Genomic DNA, 16,247 nt, shown 5'->3' on the forward strand with positions numbered 1-16,247 from the left:
AGCACCTTGACAAAATACTGTAATATATCTACTGACTACAACTGCGATGTATCTACAAATTCCAAGGTTTTTCTTCAAGAAATTACATATACAATAGCATAGCTAATGCACTGATGCAACAGTGAAGTATATGAAGTTTCCGTTTTGAAACACGTAATCTAAAATAAGGCAGTTTTTCTATCTTACTTCACATTCCATTCCATGCCACTTGATGGCACTGTTCAACCACGGCAAAACTACTTCGACCTCATATAATTGACCTTCAAGAATCCTGTCAAGAATTACCTTCGCCCATTTTAAAACCATTTGCTTTATTCCTCCTTTAAAACTCCCAGCAGAAGGCCAACAGCTCTCTTTTCATCAGCAGCAGATGCAAACGGATGGAAGGCAAAGAGGGAGGTTTCAGGGTCTGGCGACCGGCCGTTTATTATCTGGGACACATGGCGTGACGCCCTCCGTCGACGGGCAGGTTGACCCCTGTGATGAAGCTGGCGGCGTCGGAGGCCAGGAAGGCGATGGCGTGGGCCACCTCCTCCACCTCCCCGGGGCGGCCCAGGGCATGCGTCTGCTTACATCTCTCCAGGAACTGAACAAGAGAGATGGCAAGTGTGTGCATTAACAACAACAACAACTTGATTGCAATTTCTTTTATATGTTTTTGGTATTCCCGTTCAGCACTTTAGTCAACCATGTACGGAGTACCTTAGTATACTGGTCTTCATCCAGACCTGCTCTCCTGTGGACATCTGTGATGATCACGCCAGGGCTGGGAGGGACAGAGCAGAGTGACCCTCAGACAGAGTGACCCTCAGACAGCAGAGTGACTCTCAGACAGTGACCCTCAGCATTCAACTAGAACAGGGGTGTCAAACTCTGGCCCGCGGGCCAAATTTGGCCCGCAGTATAATTATATTTGGCCCGCGAGGCAATACCAAATGACTACTAGAGCTGGCCCGCCAGTATTATACAGCGCATTCACCGCTAATACTACAAATCCCATAATGCTCTGCTGTTGGTTTGGCGCGTCAATCAAGACAGGACCCAGAAACGCCCTCTCTTCTGTGACAGTAGTCATAGCAATCTCATACTACAACTGTAACCGTGTTACCCCTTCTTAAAAATGGCGAAAAGAAAGGCAGAAAACAGAAGCTTTACGTTATGTAACGTCTCACTGTGATAGAGACACCTGTGTTGACCTAGCCGGCCGCTGTGTTTGCTCTGTTCCTGTTCATTCAATCCTGTCTGCCTTCTTGCCGGCCTGTCTGCCTGGCTGTCTGTCTGCATGCCGGCTGTAGGACAGTCAGGGTTTTACAAGCTTCTCTACTGAGCAGATGGAGCACCAACACTTGTGTCTGAGGGTGTATTCACATATGTTAGTGCACACCATTGATGCACACCAAAAGCGAAAGTGATAAGTGCATATTCAATGTTAAAGCAAAACTTGTTTGGGTCCATATTAAAATTTTCATTTGTTCAATGTTGGCCCGCGACTTTGTTCAGGTTTTAAATTTTGGCCCACTGTGTATTTGAGTTTGACACCCCTGAACTAGAACATCTGACTCAGAGGACTGGGCCTGATGAATATAACATGGCTCTTGAGATCCCTAGACTGAAAACAGAACTAGGAAAGACTGCTTTTAGTTATAGTGCTCCTGGAGCGTGGGATATGTTTCAGATATTTGTGATTTAAATTTGAATAAAAAATCAAATAAAATTTAGACTTCTTTTTTTTATTTTTAAACATGATCCAGGAATATGGAGTTGTGGTCTGTGTATGCTTTGAATAATGCAATTCTATTTGAATGCTATTAAAATGTATGAATGTGATTTTATATTGTTTATATAGTTTTTATACCGTTTTATATTGCATATGTATTGTGTAGCCAGGGCACCAATGTAAATGAGAACTCGGTGTCAATGGGCTCCCCTGGTGAAATACAGGTAACACGCAATAAATAAAAGAGAAGACAAACACCAGACTTACCAGACAGAGTTAACTCGCACTTGCTTTGGTGCCAGCTCTGAAAGTCAGAAGAACAGTGACATTCCTGCACATTGTATCAACCTTGGCTAGCCTAGAGAAATACCAGTACATGACAAGGTTTCAGTTACCAAGTGCTGTGCAGCTTGTGAACTGGTCGATGGCAGACTTGGACATGCAGTAGGCAAGGACACCTGGGAACTGTCACAAAGGAGAAGGTCGTCACGAACCTGAGACACAGACTCATCAACACATACCGGTAGGCTGCGCGCACGCGCACACACACACACACAAAACAGATTGACAGTCTATGAGGTTTAGGTCTGTTAAGACACCCACTGATCTCTGGCCATTGACGCTGGACAGATTGACGATGGAGCCCTTGGTCTTGACCAGGTGTGGCACACAGAGCTGAGTCAGGTGGTACACTGATCTGGAACACACAATAATCACACAAACGTTCATAGAAAGACTAGTTGTCTCTGGCCTGATCTCTGTGGTCTTGACGCTTTTATTTCAGGAAATGGCACGGTGTTGGTGTTATTCAGAATCAGAATTTATTTTTTACAGGTCAATTTTAAACACATACTAGGAATTCGGATCTCTAACTGCATACAAACGGGTGAAATCCCACCTGACGTTGATGTTCATAACCTTGTCGTACTGGGCTAGGTCTGTGGTTTCGATGCTACCCATCGCCAAGATGCCAGCGCTGTTGACCAGCACATCCAGCCTGCCGAAGTGCGAGATGACCTGGTCCACTGTCTTCCTCACGGTCTCCTCGTCCGTCAGGTCTCCTGGCACGATCAAGGCCTGGACCGTGCACACACATGTGTACCCAGGAATGACAAAATTCAGACTCAGCGGTATGGAGACCTAATAAGTTTCACAATGGCCGATACTGTACCTCTGCATCACAGCAGTCCTTGCACTGTTTGGCTATTTTGGTGAGATTCTCGACGTCGCGTCCGTTCAGTGCCAGCAGGGCACCTAGTTTGGCGAACATGATGCTCGTCCCCGCCCCGATCCCCGAGCTCGCCCCTGTTATAAGGGCCACTTTACCTTTCAAAGAGGACACCTAAACATACGACAATTCGTTACATTTTTGGGTGACCCTAGCGTTGCATCTTATCACGGAAAGTACGGTAGGCTACACGCAAAGTGAACATACTCACCTTAAAAGCGTCGCCTGTTGCCATAACTTCTACAATTGTTTTAACGTTACTAAACGTGTAAAGTCTGGTTAACAAATTGCACTCGTGAGTACCGTACGGCTCGGCCAAGGCTGCTTACGTGTAAATTGACGTCATCAGTACGAGACAGCTGTAGTTTTATTCGTATAGAGCTCAACCTCAACACACAATATAAAACACTATTTATACGCACACACAACCTTCAATTACTACAACACAATTATTAAAAACACTATAATAATGGCAAAGGTTGGAATCTTTGGAAAGGTATCATTCACAATGAATGATGCTATGGTCATGATTCATCTGGCCAGTTGGTTGGCTTAAGTCCAGGCTTAAAAATGTTTATATAAGGATTTTCTGAAACGTCATGACGGCAAAATTCCCTTCCGGAAACTGAGAAGTTCAAATAGTGGGCAGTCACTGGTGAGCTCCACTGAACGCCATCTCATAACATCTTTAGACAACAGAGAACTAATCATTCTTTTATTTGTAAAAAGTATTCCAAAATAATTATTTATTCATAGTCATCAAATTCTCTAAAATGTTCTACGATACAGCAAGGAAGAAGATATTGAGCACACATTTACTACTTCTCCAAGAAAATAATCACATTTTAACATAACAGGCAAAACAAACAACAGCATGTGAATGCTGACAGTCTACCCAGCAAAAGGGTTGGCATGAAGCGTAACATCCTTTATCCGGGCTTCTGTCAACGGACGAAACGTCTTTTCATTGACAGGAAGTTTCTCTAGTTCATCCAGCGTTTCCAAGCCATCGATGATCCTACATGTTTAAAAGGAAGGGATACAATACCGCAGTTATAAACCAAGCAATACCGCAGTTATAAACCAAACAATACTGCAGTTATAAACCAAACAATACTGCAGTTATAAACCAAACAATACTGCAGTTATAAACCAAACAATACTGCAGTTATAAACCATTCCCAGTCCTTCTTTCAGGTGTGAATGCAGTATTAGGGATCAACACCTTTATTACAGCTGTATTCACATGTCTACCTACTTTCCAAACACGGTGTACTTCATGTCCAGGTGAGGCTGCTTGGCATAGGTGAAGAAGAACTGCGACGCGTTCGTGTTGGGGCCATTGTTCGCCATGGAAACCACACCTCGTACATTGTGCTTCAGTAAACAAAATGGAGACCCAATCAGATCAACCCCTGACGATCGCATCATCAAATAGCACTGTGCTGTTTGCTGACGTACCCCTGAGACCCGGCCGACACAGGGCTGTTGACCAATTACTCACCTTCAGATGCTCACTGAACTCATCTTCAAACTTCCGCCCCCAAATACTCGTCCCTCCTTTTCCGGTTCCTTAAAGAAGTAATACAAACAAATCCAGTCACTTGTCTAGCAACAGTCAACATTTCAGTCCCCTCCCAGACAAATCCAGTCACTTGTCTAGAAACAGTCAATGTTTCAGTGCCCTACCAGAAGGGTAATAATCACTTTTGTGTTACATGAAAGCAGGTTTGCTGAAAGAACAGTGGCTGTTGCTGAAAGAACAGTGGTTTGTATCACATGCAGTATTAGACTAGCGCAGGCAAGCGTGCCCATACGAGTGGACAGTAAGGACAGTCAAACAGGCTTAGGGATGGGGACATGATGAAGCACCTGTGGGGTCTCCTGTCTGAACCATGAAGCCTTTGATGTTCCGGTGGAAGATGCAGCCGTTATAAGAGCCGCTGGCACACAGGGCGAGGAAGTTCTAAAACACAAACGGTGTGTTAGGTTGTCTATCGACGACATCACACATCGTGATAATAAGTAGCAGTCAGCGTCGGCTGTCAACAATCAAGAAATGCACCTCGGCGATTCTCTAACGCCGACGCTGGCGTCGAACGCGATGCAATGGCTGCGGTGGAGCCGCTGTCATTAATTACAGAGGATTGGTTTCCCTCAGCGTGCGCCGGCTGATGGTTGACGCTGATGGCTGTAGTGGAGCCCAGGGGTTCGTCAGCGTGGCCAGTGGTCCAGATGATGTGCATCATGCCAGTCCAGTCCTATCTCACCCGATGATCATTTGTGTTTCTCAGAATAACACTGGTAACTGCATCAGGTGAATATGGTGCATCAGACCAAAACGACCATAGCAACCTCTCCTTCTCCTTGAGGTCCTTTGGTTTAGCCTACTGTTCTCTTGGCCGAGGGAAATACAACAACAGCAACAGATTTCACACGACCTCCTACATCCGGACCAAACTACTACAGTGCTGTCCCGTTTGGTCCCATGTGTTTGGTCCGTAACACAAATCACTGGTTTTATTACAATACCTGGTCACAAACTCTCCTTCTCATAAAAACAGCATGTGATCCAGTGGGACTAGGGGCAGTGCATTGCAGTTGCTGGCAATAACATCAGTCTAGCCAAGTTAGCTAGCTAGATACTTACTTCGCATGATTTCGGGGAGCGCTCACAGAACAGCTCGATCTTTATATCCCCGAGGTCTGTGTGAAGAGTCACCGCCTGCAAAAGTATGACTTTCAAAGTTGGTAGACATAAAACGTCAAAGAGCTAGACTAACTAGTGCTGTCCATGCTAGTGATAACGCTACTTCATAGCTAGCTACAAAGGTAGCGAACCAAGCTTGTACGAACTATTTGCTAGCTAGCTAGCTAGTTAGACATCTTTCCAAACTTTATACGGGATTCAGGAGGATCAAAGATTCAATTCTTGTTACCACGTATGGTTACTTGCACAACTAAAATGTTTATTTGAAGTAAGAGTTCTCACCATTCCTAGAAGCTTAGAAGCTGGTTGGATGGATGGGCGAGCAGTGTGAACAGCATGGATGTATTGGTGAACAGAGACTCATATCCGGTAGCGTTATTGTCAGGATTTTCCAAATAAAGGTCACACAAAACAACTATACTTTTTTTCTGAACCAAATAGAAAAACACGCAAACACACACGCACGCACGCACGCAAGTGTGTATAAATAAAACTATATAAATAAAACGTTGACTTAGAAACAAATTAAAACTAAAAACGATTTACATCAATCAGGTCAGAGTAAGGGACAGATTTATTAAGTAAATAAAACAATAATTTGATTATTGTACTCCATTCAAGTAGTTTGAATGTGACAGTCATAGAGATGGAGAGAGCGAAAAATGTGTAGTAGTAGGGCGATCAAAAAGGAATGCCAATGATCTTGAAAGATAAAGGGAGAAAGTTGTATCTTTATATGACATTTATTTAATTTACTTTTAGCTCAGGTAATTGCATAAGAATACTTTTATCCCTTCCATTAGTTCATGCTGTGCATGTGTTTATTATAGGCTACCCTTTACAGCTTGTTTCTAACACAAAGATACCTCATTTTAGGCCATATTTTCATAATGTTCTGTGGTGTTTTTCCCTTGCTGGTAATATTAACCGCGAGAATCGGTTAAATCCAAATCTGAACATGTTCTGACGCATTTCAGCCCATGCTCTTATTTTGAAAAGAGATTGTGTTGTAGCCTGTCAAATAAATAAATCCCACTGTATTTGCACCTCCAGAATAAAGGTTCCAGAATAAATCTGAGACTGAAAATAGGTACTGTAAATGGTTTCTGATAAAAGGCAACATCCTTATCCTTTATTTATACAGGGAAGACACTTTGAGATAATCGTTGACTACGGACTGCATTATGTGCCTAACCACTGTTTACAGAAATTACACATAATAAGGATTATTGGTATGCTTATTACTTAGATTATTTCAGTATAAATGGCTTTAGAGAAGAATCAACAGAAGACAAATATCTGTGCATTATAATGTTTATTGTTCAGTAATTTCTTGATAGGGGTGACAGGGTGGAGGGGATTAGGCGTGGTGCCTTTGAGGTCAGGTATACTCAGACAGCACACATCATTCATGCCACTGGAACATAAAGCGATAGTTATCTCCTTGTTTTTATGAAGTGTTGAAATACTTTTGGCAACAAAGTAATACTGCTATGTATGTACATATAGCTACAATACTGTCAGTATTTGAATGCAAAGGGAAGTGCACGATTGCTTTAATTTCCCCAAAAAAATCATGGCACAGACAGTACACATCCAGCACTCATCCACTTAGACTAGTACACATCCAACACTCATCCACTTAGACTAGTACACATCCAACACTCATCCACTTATACTAGTACATATCCAACACTCATCCACGTCATCTATGTGAGACTATGGAATTACAAACACAATTGAGACATTTGAAACAAAACAGAAAAATACTTAAGTTACAAATAATTATGAAGAGCTGAAATGAAAAGTGGTTTTCTTCAGTTGTCATTTAATTTTTTTTTAAACTGGCAATCAATATCAAATACACTGATAATACAGTAATGTAATGAAATATAAAAATGTGTAATATTATAACATCTGTTGAAATAAACAAAAATACTGAAAAAGGGCATTAAAGAAAAAAAAGATTAACTGAATGTCAATTTCCTGAGAAGATTTTAGTGTATTGTAAATATAGCTGTCGACACTGAAGAAAACATTGAAAGAAGTCTTAACTTCAAAGTCAATAAAATCAATAAACCAAAAACTAGTGTTCCCATTGACAATACATTAACATTCTCATGACATATCTCCATTTAAAACAGTAATAATGCCTAAACATCCCCTGAATTCTTAAAGTCCTCTCCAAGCTATTCAGAGTGCCTTTAGAGTTAAAGGTGTGAGTTAGATTAGGGAGTGTGAATTTCAATAATACTGTGTTACTGTTCTGGGTTTGTGCCACTCACACTCTGCATAGTTTCACAGCTGACGGCACACAAGCAGTGCACAGGGCACGATGGGCTCATTATCTCCAAGACACCTCAGCATCACTGGCTGAGGGTTTTCAAATGTCAGTCTCATCTCAAACAATCCACACTGTAGTTGATTGTCTAAACCAGCAATGCATTTCTGACAATATGTTTCATAACTTAAAACATAAAATACATGTGTAATAATGTGCATTTGCCATACGTGAGGCTGTCTAAGATGCATGATGTCATCTAGTGCAAAAGCATTTTTTTTACCAAAGAGCAAAAATAAAATCCCTTTTAATCTTTAAGTTCATATTTACTTCCATAATGTGAATATGGTAAACTGCATGGCTATGCCTCCATAAAACAATCCCTTTTGGGGGAAATTATACAACTTTGCAGAAAGGAACAATGGTAGTATTGCACACTGTGACAGTTAGTGAAATGCATTGCTAGAACAACATATGCTGTAGCTTAGTTAAAGACATCAATCCTATGACGTTAATGTCGACCCTCCAGTTACATGGCTACTGGCCGTATGGGCTTCCTGTCTAACTGAAGCACAGAGCAAAGTGGCATGTCTCCAGTCTCAGGACAAGCACAGCATCCGCTTTCACTTATTTTCTGCTATGTCAGAGCTCATGCATACATAAGTCCACATTCATTACATCATGCTTAGCGAGCCACACGGGAAATGCTAGAATAGGCATTTGAACTGTAGTCATAAGCAGAGTGTGCGAAGAACAAGATGAACGCAGTGACACGGGAACCAAACACATCGACTCAGAAGAGCTGACGAGCCGTTACTAACAGTAGTCAACAACAACATAGCTTATGACACCAGGATGCAAACCATGTAATCTAGGACCATGTTTCTACAACTACAGTGAAGGTATGAAACAGAATAGACCTACCTGGCAGTAGTGTTGATGAATCAGTGAATAGTTAATGAATGAGTAGTTAGAGAAAGGGTGAGACTTAAAAACACAGCGTTACTGACATCTTATTCTTGAGCTGGTCCAAGAGTATATCAATGTCAATACTGGCATAATTATGTTGGATTAAAGTGAAGCAGCACAGCTAACATGGCCTTTAATGACAAAAAAATAATCCCTGACAACAAAGACGGTGGAACAGGTTTTAAGTTAAGGCAAATCTAAAATGGCCACCAGCAGCTGACCACACGGGGATCAACACCACGGCACACTAGGAGTCAGAACCCCATCCAGGAGGTCTTTATACTACTACTGTGATAAGGACTCTCCGCTGTAGAACTGACCTTTAGCTGAAACGACCTGATGATTCCGTGTATGAGAAACATACTATTTTAGGCCTTTTACACACTGCGGGCGATTTACAGGTCAGTTAAAAACCCCTTGGGGATTCACTACAGAAAAGACCCTCCGTGCCAACAAGTTTAAGCAACCGTTTCTATAGCATAACGCTGTGTTTCCTTGTAAACCACGCCAACTGAAATGTCAGTGTTCAAGCGATTAGCATCGTAGCACTGTACAATATTTTGACTCCAGACCAACTATAGGCCCAATTAGTGTTAAGAAATCCCCTTGTGGATAATTAAGTTACCTTTCCCTACTTTAAATTCATAACAACGCCCCTGACTACACACAGTGATGTAATGAGCACGAGCGCGGTGCCGTGGAGACATCTTTTAATGGGGGAGTCCCTTCCCGTTCTCGCCAAGTTCCCTCGTCTCATGGCACAGAGAGAGACGTGACAGATTGCTACTGTCAAATCACACCCTTATTTATCAAGGGTGGCCTACCATCCTGGATGAGTCACCAGGATAATACTGTATATATAAATACCCTGTCTGTCACCTGTGTTTCCATGGCAAATACGCCATCAACCAGCAGAGGAGCCTTTGATTGGCTGATCACTGAAGCCTCTCTCATCTCACATTAATATTGCTCTAGTCACCACACCTTCTGCAATCATACTGACATCTCAAACCAGCCATAAGAGATACTGTAATCTCCATGTTCAAATCCTACACGTTTTGTAAAACAAACAGTTCTTCTTCAATGTGTCTCTCTCCTTCTGTGCGTTTAACAACTGTCTATCAAGACAGACAAAAAATGTTCCGTAATAAAAAGAAACCATGGCAATATGACGTAGCTGAAGCCCGGCCCTGCAGCGCGGAGAGAGCAGGAGGCGCTCGGCCAGCAGGTCTATGTCCTCAATCTGGTGCTCCGGTCCTCCAGGGCCCAGGCCAGGGGGGGGGGGGAGGCTCACCCCCTCAACACCCCCCCACGTGTTCAGACCTGCTCCTTATCAGCCTTCCACAGCTGCTCCTTGACCTCGGTGGGCAGCGTGTTGAACAGGTCCTCCTCCACCACCAGGCCCGTCCTCCTCAGCTGCTTGCACTCGCCCAGCTCCACGGGGAGGCCCTCCAGCCGGTTGCCCCGCAGCTCCAGCTGCGTCAGGCCGGTCAGCTCTCCGAAGCGCGAGGGCAGCGACTGCAGGCAGTTGTTCCCCAGGTTCAGCGTGCGCAGCTTCCTGCACTGGAACAGCTCGTTGGGCAGCGCCTCGATCTGCACAGCGGCGGGAAGGCGGTTAGGACAGAGCAGGAACAGTCATGTCTGGTAATGTAACTGTACATAATATCCATAATGTACCACCATGTAACTGTACATAATATCAACAATGTACCATCATGTAACTGTACATAATATCCATAATGTACCATCATGTAACTGTACATAATATCCATAATGTACCATAATGTACCTGTATATAATATCCATAATGTACCATCATGTACCGTGTCATAGTGTATACAGTTATATATGCTATTGGTCTATAGTATATTAATATACCATGTATATTATGTCCCCAATGTAGTTATATATGCCATTTGTCTATAGTGTATTAATATACAATGTATATTATGTCCACAATGTAGTTATATATCCTATCTGTCTATAGTGTATATACAATAGTGTACAGTTATATGTCACCTGTAGTGTATTACCATATGATAGTGTACAATGATGTGCCATCTGTAGTGTATTAAGGCCAAAATCCCCCCAGGGATTATTAAAGTTACTAATTTTATGGTTTATCTAAAAAAAACTATCATGAACTGATGGTATGGAGTGAAAAACAAAAAGGCCATAGTAGAACTCACTCTATTGGCCGTCACGGCCAAGTACTGGAGGTTCTGGAGGAAGCCAATGTCCGCCGGGACGTAGGTGAGGTTGTTGTGGCTCAGGTCGAGGAAGCGCAGCTTGCGGCAATAGAACAGCTGGCCGGGGATCTTCTCGATCTTGTTCCTGTTCAGGTACAGCCGCTCCAGGTTGGTCAGGGTGCCGATCTGGATGGGAATGTAGGCGATCTGGTTGTACCAGAGCTTGAGGCAGACAAGCCGGTGCAGGTGCTGGAAGCTGATGATCTCCTCGATGGTCTTGAGGTTGTTGTCCTTCAAGTCGATCTCCTGCAGGTTGTGCAGGCTGAAGATGGAGTGAGGGATGCGCTCCAGGTCGCAGCGAATCAGCTCCAGTTCCGTCAGGTTCACCATCTTCTTCAGGCTGTTGAGGACCATCAGCTTGGTCCCCTCGTTGTTGACGGACAGCTTCTGGAGATGGACGCCCACATCCGTCACCACCTGAGGTAGCTTGGTCAGGTTGCTCTTCAGCCGGAGGACCTTCAGCCTCTTGAGCTCCCGTAGCCCGTCGATGACGATGTAGCGGTTGTTCTCTGCGCTGAGGTTCCCAGTGAGGTGCAGCTCGCTCAGGTTCTTCAGGCTGTAGATCCACAACGGGATTTCCTTGATGTCCGTGAACTTAATGTGCAGGGATTTCAAGTTCTCGCGCAGGAAGGCCAGTGCCGGAGCTTCGATTTTGGCCGGCGTGTGGTAGAGCCACATCTCCCTCAGGTTGATGAGCTGGGCGATGATGGGAGGGATGGTGACGTCCGGGATGAGCTCCAGCTTCAGGACCTCCAGCTCCATCAGGTCGAAGACGGTGTCCGGGATGCCGCTGAGCATGAAGAGGTGCAGCTCCAGCTTCTCCTGGGAGTTCTTGGTCACCCTCTGCCGCAGCTTGTCCAGGGTCCACTCGTTGTTCAGGTTGAGCTGCCGGAGCTTGTTCTCGCTCACCTCGGACAGGAAGACGGCGAAGCGCTTGGAGTAGAGCGGGTCGTACTGGTCGATCATGTGCAGCATGAAGGCGAAGTCGTTCTTCACGTCCGGTATGTCACTGTAGCTGCTCTCCTCCCGGATCGATTCGAAGGAGTACTTCTTCAGCGAGCGACGCAGCATCCAGCAGAGGGTGTACATGCAGATCAGACCGTAGACGCCCACCAGGCTGATGTAGAAACAGGCCAGGATCTTGAACAGGGTGGCCAGAGGATGGGCGCAGCGGTACATGCTGTAGCCAGTCAGACTCTCGATATCCACCCTGCAGTCCACACTAAACTGAATGTTATGCACATAGTAGCTTGTATAGCAGATGATCAAGATGAACTTGATGACTTTGATAATAGTCTGTCGGATGTAGAGTCTGTAGACGATGTCTCCCTCTTCGACGTGGATGCGGAACTTCTTCACTTTTTCGAACAAAGCCTTCGCCTGTTCGCCCTCTTTCTTGTCCAGGACACCGGTCTCAGTCCGGTCCACGATGCCTTGCTCGATTCGAGACTTAGTCCTCTGGAGCATGGGGACGCTAGCCTCCACGTCCTCGCTGACCACGGAGGCCTTTTTGTCCATTGAGCCGTTCATCTTCATGGGCTTCGGATCGCTCTCTTCCACCACGGTCTCCGAGAGCGCCCGCGTGGTCCAGGGGGAGTCGAAGCACTTCAGCAGGATGGACACAAAGTGCTCCAGCTTGGAGCTGGTCCGGGGAAACTTAAACCAGAAGTTGCTGCATGCCAGGAAGATGAGCGTATGCAGTAGCACCAGGTAGGGAAAGTATTTGGCGAACCAGTGCAGCCGGTTCTCGTAACAAACGGCATCCACATAGTTGTACTGGTGTCGGTCCAGGTCGTACTGGATTCCCTTGGGCTCCAGCGCCAGCGGCACTGACCAGGTGGTGTTGAGGTACCGCGGCCAGCAGGTCTGGTTCACCACCCACTTGCAGGGAAGGCAGATCATCTTGTCCTGGGTGACCTGCAGCGTGCCTCCGAACACGGAGATCATCAGCATGACGATGGAGATGTAGTCTGTGAACACGTCCCACCATGGCTTCAGGATGCGGTAGGCCGGCTGGCAGTCCACAAAGTAGCGCAGCTCAGTGATGGGGATCATGGTTTACCTGTGAGGAGAACAGAGCGTTACCATCAACAGGTTTGTTTATAATGGATATTTATAATGGCTGCTGTCGGATGAAAACCTTGTACATTGTATCTCCAAAATGGCAAGTTTTCAGAATGTTGAAAAAAAAACATTCCAATTTCTATGTGTTTTAACTGAAATTCACATACTGTATGATGAGCTGTTTAGAATACATTTAGTTGACCCTAGGGCTGGAAGGTTGTAAAGGGTAGCCCCATCTTTCAACTGAAAATAAGAAAAGGGAGAAAAAATCACCAAAATGGAGATATGAGGTTTCCGCCCCACAGCGACGTAATGCAAGCTAATAAAAGAGCTACACAAACAAAGTTAATGAGCATAGCAATTTGACTAAATAAAGAACACAAAAACCTAATCTTTCTATGTTGGCAGAGTACTATGGAACACTGTTCATTGGCAGCTAGCCAATGGCAAGAGCCTCCAAAAACTCCAGTACATCCAGAACAGTGCTGCCAGGATCCTGATGAGACTGTGGAAATATACCAATATCACCCCCACACTGGCATCTTTGCACTGGCTCCCTGTCTCCTGAAGGATTGAATTCAAAACCCTTCTAAATTCCAAATGCACCCATGGTACTGTAATGCACCTCCCTTCCTTAAAGAGCTCCACACCCCACTAAACCCCTCCTGCAATGTTGGTTCTGGAAACAGCCTGCTTCCTCAGGACTAAGCTCCCTTCCATGGGAGATCGGGCCTTTTCCTCAGCTGGCCCCATGTAATATGTATATTTTTTATATATTAATTAGTGTCTCTGTTACTATTCTTCTTGGTATTATTCCGCTTGTTTTCTTAATGCCTTTGTAATTGTTTCAGCACTTTATCTCACAATGAAAAGTGCTTTATAAATAAAATTAATTATTATTATTATTATTATTATTATTATTAGTCTGTGCACACCATAGCCAACTCCCGATCTGAGAAATCAATTTAATCCTGCTAAATAGGTCATTTATCTGAACTTTTCAGATGGATAATTACAAAGGAAGTCATGCTCTCATTTGTAATGATACAGAGGCCCTGTGAGCCCAGTCTCGGGTGGGCTGCTCTACTTTGGCTACAACGCTATTGATCGCGTGATTACTGAACAGGTCCAATTAACTTCACTCCAGCAGAGGAAGGTTTTGGACAGAATCGTTGTCACCCCTGGCAAACATGTTTTTGGAGATTAAAGTCAAATGAATCTTTAATCTAATTCATCAGGGGTGAGATCACGGTTGTTAGTGTGTGGTCTGTGTTGTAAATCATTCCTGGCCCTACTCCTAGTTAGGTAATAGTTTGGCAGATCGTGAACAGCTTAGGTGGCGACAGGCAGTAGATGTAGAATAATGTTCAAAGATTCTCTACCATTTAAATGTAGATTGGTTACTCACAAAAAGCTGGAATAAGGCTGAATACATCTCCGTAATAACAGCAAACAGGAGGCTCTTCTACTGCCAGCTCCATGAAGATAAGACAGAGAGCTCTGTACAGCCATCCTCAGACCTCTCAGTACTGTGCCACTCACACCCGGCCTTTAATAACCCACCCACTCCCGAAGAACAAGCATGTCACATTCTGGATTGTTTGGTCCACCTAGCCTCTCTTGTTCTCTATTCTTAGTAATTTCCGATCACAATGCCCTGGGTATTGTCTGCTGTGGCCTTGACGTGCGCCTCCCCAACCTTCAGGAGGAGATCCTGTTTACCTTAGAGGAGCTGCTGTCTCCAGCCCCTGTCTCAGTGGAACACTGGGCCTTCACCTAATGGCCTCTCACTCACACGGCACAGTTAGGAGTTGGCACTCATCACAGCCTCTGCTTACTAGTGAAGAGGACAGACATACTTCCTGTGTAGGCTCACACCCTGCCACAGTCCTGTCAAGCAACCCCATACAACAGTTTTCATACCCACGTTTGTTCTGTTCTCCCCGATCGGTAATGGATGAACATTGAGTGGGAAATGTGTTGTGAGGACCGCTCTGTCCTACTCTGTCTGTTTTCCTCTGCGTCTGTCTCTCTGTCTGCCTCCGTCTGTCTGTCTGTCTGCCTGCCTGTCTGCCTGCCTGTCTGTCTGTCTGTTTCTCTATGTCTTCCTTTCCGTCTGTCTGGCTCTGTCTGTCTGCCTGCCTGCCTTCGTCTGCCTGCCTGCCTTCCTTCCTCTGTCTGTCTGTCTGTCTGTCTGTCAGTCTACCTCTCTGTCTGTGACAGTCTTACCAGAGCTATGGTGTTATCTGTACTCCAGGCTCTGGTGCTGTAGTTGGTGGATGTCCCACTCTCTATGAACCCAGCAATCTGCATGAGCTCTGGCCTCTCTCATCTCCATGGGGATGGGTGTTGGATCTGAAAAGGAAAGTGACTTTAGAGGGGTGAAGTAGCAACTGTTGTGTCTGTCTGTATAGAATCACACTGAAGATGAATCTACTGTCAATGTCATTAATAACACCGCACTAACGAATCTCCTTTTTAGTAGAATACCCTGGGCTGAGATTTAAACAACACGATCTAGGCCTAAACGTGACACAAATGACATGACAGTCACAGTGCCTGAAATAATAGCTAGTGCTGCTAGCCATACCCGGCATTGCACATCTAGGTGTTCTCAATTCTCATCTCGGTAGCTAGGGAACTTTAGTTAGTTAGAATGTTAAATAACCAATCACGCACTGTGAATAACAGTGATGGCTTGCCGTCAAACTGGAAGCTAGCACTAACTATCTAGCTAGGCCATTAGCATAGCTAGCTAGCATTAACAGGAAAACGAAATGGCAAGAAGCGTAGTATAAGCGAACACTGTGATTTAGCGTAACAAATGTGTTCCAAATAATCTTACTTTGTTTGTGTCCACAGCAACAAAGGTCGACGTGCGAACAAAACAGCAGACAGAAATTGTTCTGGTGAGGTATTTGTTAGCTAGCGTTAGCTAGCCTAGCTAAGTAGCCGTAGATAGCTAGCTGTTGTGTCGACTGTTCCCTCTGTTCTTTCAGATAGGACCTGTGCGCCGCTAATCCGATAGG

At 44.6% G+C, this 16,247-nt stretch overlaps 3 protein-coding genes across 4 annotated transcripts; all 3 read right to left on the minus strand.

The window, feature by feature from the left end:
- Nucleotides 1–321: 321 nt before the first annotated feature.
- On the minus strand, nucleotides 322–3,252 carry LOC311310740 (3-oxoacyl-[acyl-carrier-protein] reductase FabG). The gene is made up of 8 exons (XM_084440276.1): nucleotides 3,157–3,252; nucleotides 2,889–3,059; nucleotides 2,616–2,794; nucleotides 2,321–2,414; nucleotides 2,113–2,182; nucleotides 1,985–2,021; nucleotides 703–766; nucleotides 322–586 (listed from the first exon to the last, which is right to left on the minus strand). Exons 1-8 carry the CDS (start codon nucleotides 3,178–3,180, stop codon nucleotides 428–430), a joined length of 798 nt encoding a protein of 265 aa, XP_084296402.1. The 5' UTR covers nucleotides 3,181–3,252; the 3' UTR covers nucleotides 322–427.
- A 459-nt stretch (nucleotides 3,253–3,711) lies between these two features.
- On the minus strand, nucleotides 3,712–5,977 carry ppil3 (peptidylprolyl isomerase (cyclophilin)-like 3). The gene is made up of 6 exons (XM_084439534.1): nucleotides 5,938–5,977; nucleotides 5,596–5,670; nucleotides 4,818–4,911; nucleotides 4,450–4,517; nucleotides 4,204–4,322; nucleotides 3,712–3,963 (listed from the first exon to the last, which is right to left on the minus strand). The coding sequence occupies exons 1-6, from the start codon at nucleotides 5,938–5,940 to the stop codon at nucleotides 3,837–3,839; spliced, it is 486 nt and encodes a 161-aa protein (XP_084295660.1). The 5' UTR covers nucleotides 5,941–5,977; the 3' UTR covers nucleotides 3,712–3,836.
- A 1,630-nt stretch (nucleotides 5,978–7,607) lies between these two features.
- Nucleotides 7,608–16,203, minus strand: lrrc8ab (leucine rich repeat containing 8 VRAC subunit Ab). 2 transcript variants are annotated; one of them, XM_084439781.1, is made up of 5 exons: nucleotides 16,064–16,203; nucleotides 15,448–15,573; nucleotides 13,386–13,461; nucleotides 11,095–13,216; nucleotides 7,608–10,498 (listed from the first exon to the last, which is right to left on the minus strand). In XM_084439781.1, the coding sequence occupies exons 4-5, from the start codon at nucleotides 13,207–13,209 to the stop codon at nucleotides 10,223–10,225; spliced, it is 2,391 nt and encodes a 796-aa protein (XP_084295907.1). In that variant the 5' UTR covers nucleotides 13,210–13,216; nucleotides 13,386–13,461; nucleotides 15,448–15,573; nucleotides 16,064–16,203; the 3' UTR covers nucleotides 7,608–10,222. The 2 variants fall into 2 exon arrangements, with proteins under 2 accessions (XP_084295907.1, XP_084295908.1); XM_084439782.1 differs by lacking the exon at nucleotides 13,386–13,461.
- Nucleotides 16,204–16,247: the final 44 nt, after the last annotated feature.

Source organism: Borostomias antarcticus (genome assembly GCF_949987555.1).
Source record: "Borostomias antarcticus genome assembly, chromosome: 6".
Lineage (NCBI taxonomy): Eukaryota > Metazoa > Chordata > Actinopteri > Stomiiformes > Stomiidae > Borostomias > Borostomias antarcticus.

Excerpts from the sequence above, each read along its gene's own strand:
- LOC311310740 (XM_084440276.1), bottom strand. The coding sequence starts at position 3,180 with ATGGCAACAGGCGACGCTTTTAAG. Across the intron at positions 2,415-2,615 it reads GTTATGAACATCAACGTCAG|ATCAGTGTACCACCTGACTC; the intron begins GTGGGATTTCAC and ends TGTGTGTTCCAG. Across the intron at positions 587-702 it reads ATGAAGACCAGTATACTAAG|TTCCTGGAGAGATGTAAGCA; the intron begins GTACTCCGTACA and ends TCTCTTGTTCAG.
- ppil3 (XM_084439534.1), bottom strand. Across the intron at positions 4,912-5,595 it reads GCTCCCCGAAATCATGCGAA|AACTTCCTCGCCCTGTGTGC; the intron begins GTAAGTATCTAG and ends TTTGTGTTTTAG. Across the intron at positions 4,323-4,449 it reads AGTTCAGTGAGCATCTGAAG|CACAATGTACGAGGTGTGGT; the intron begins GTGAGTAATTGG and ends TGTTTACTGAAG.
- lrrc8ab (XM_084439782.1), bottom strand. The coding sequence starts at position 13,209 with ATGATCCCCATCACTGAGCTGCGCTACTTTGTGGACTGCCAGCCGGCC. Across the intron at positions 10,499-11,094 it reads TGGCCGTGACGGCCAATAGA|ATCGAGGCGCTGCCCAACGA; the intron begins GTGAGTTCTACT and ends GCCGCTGTGCAG.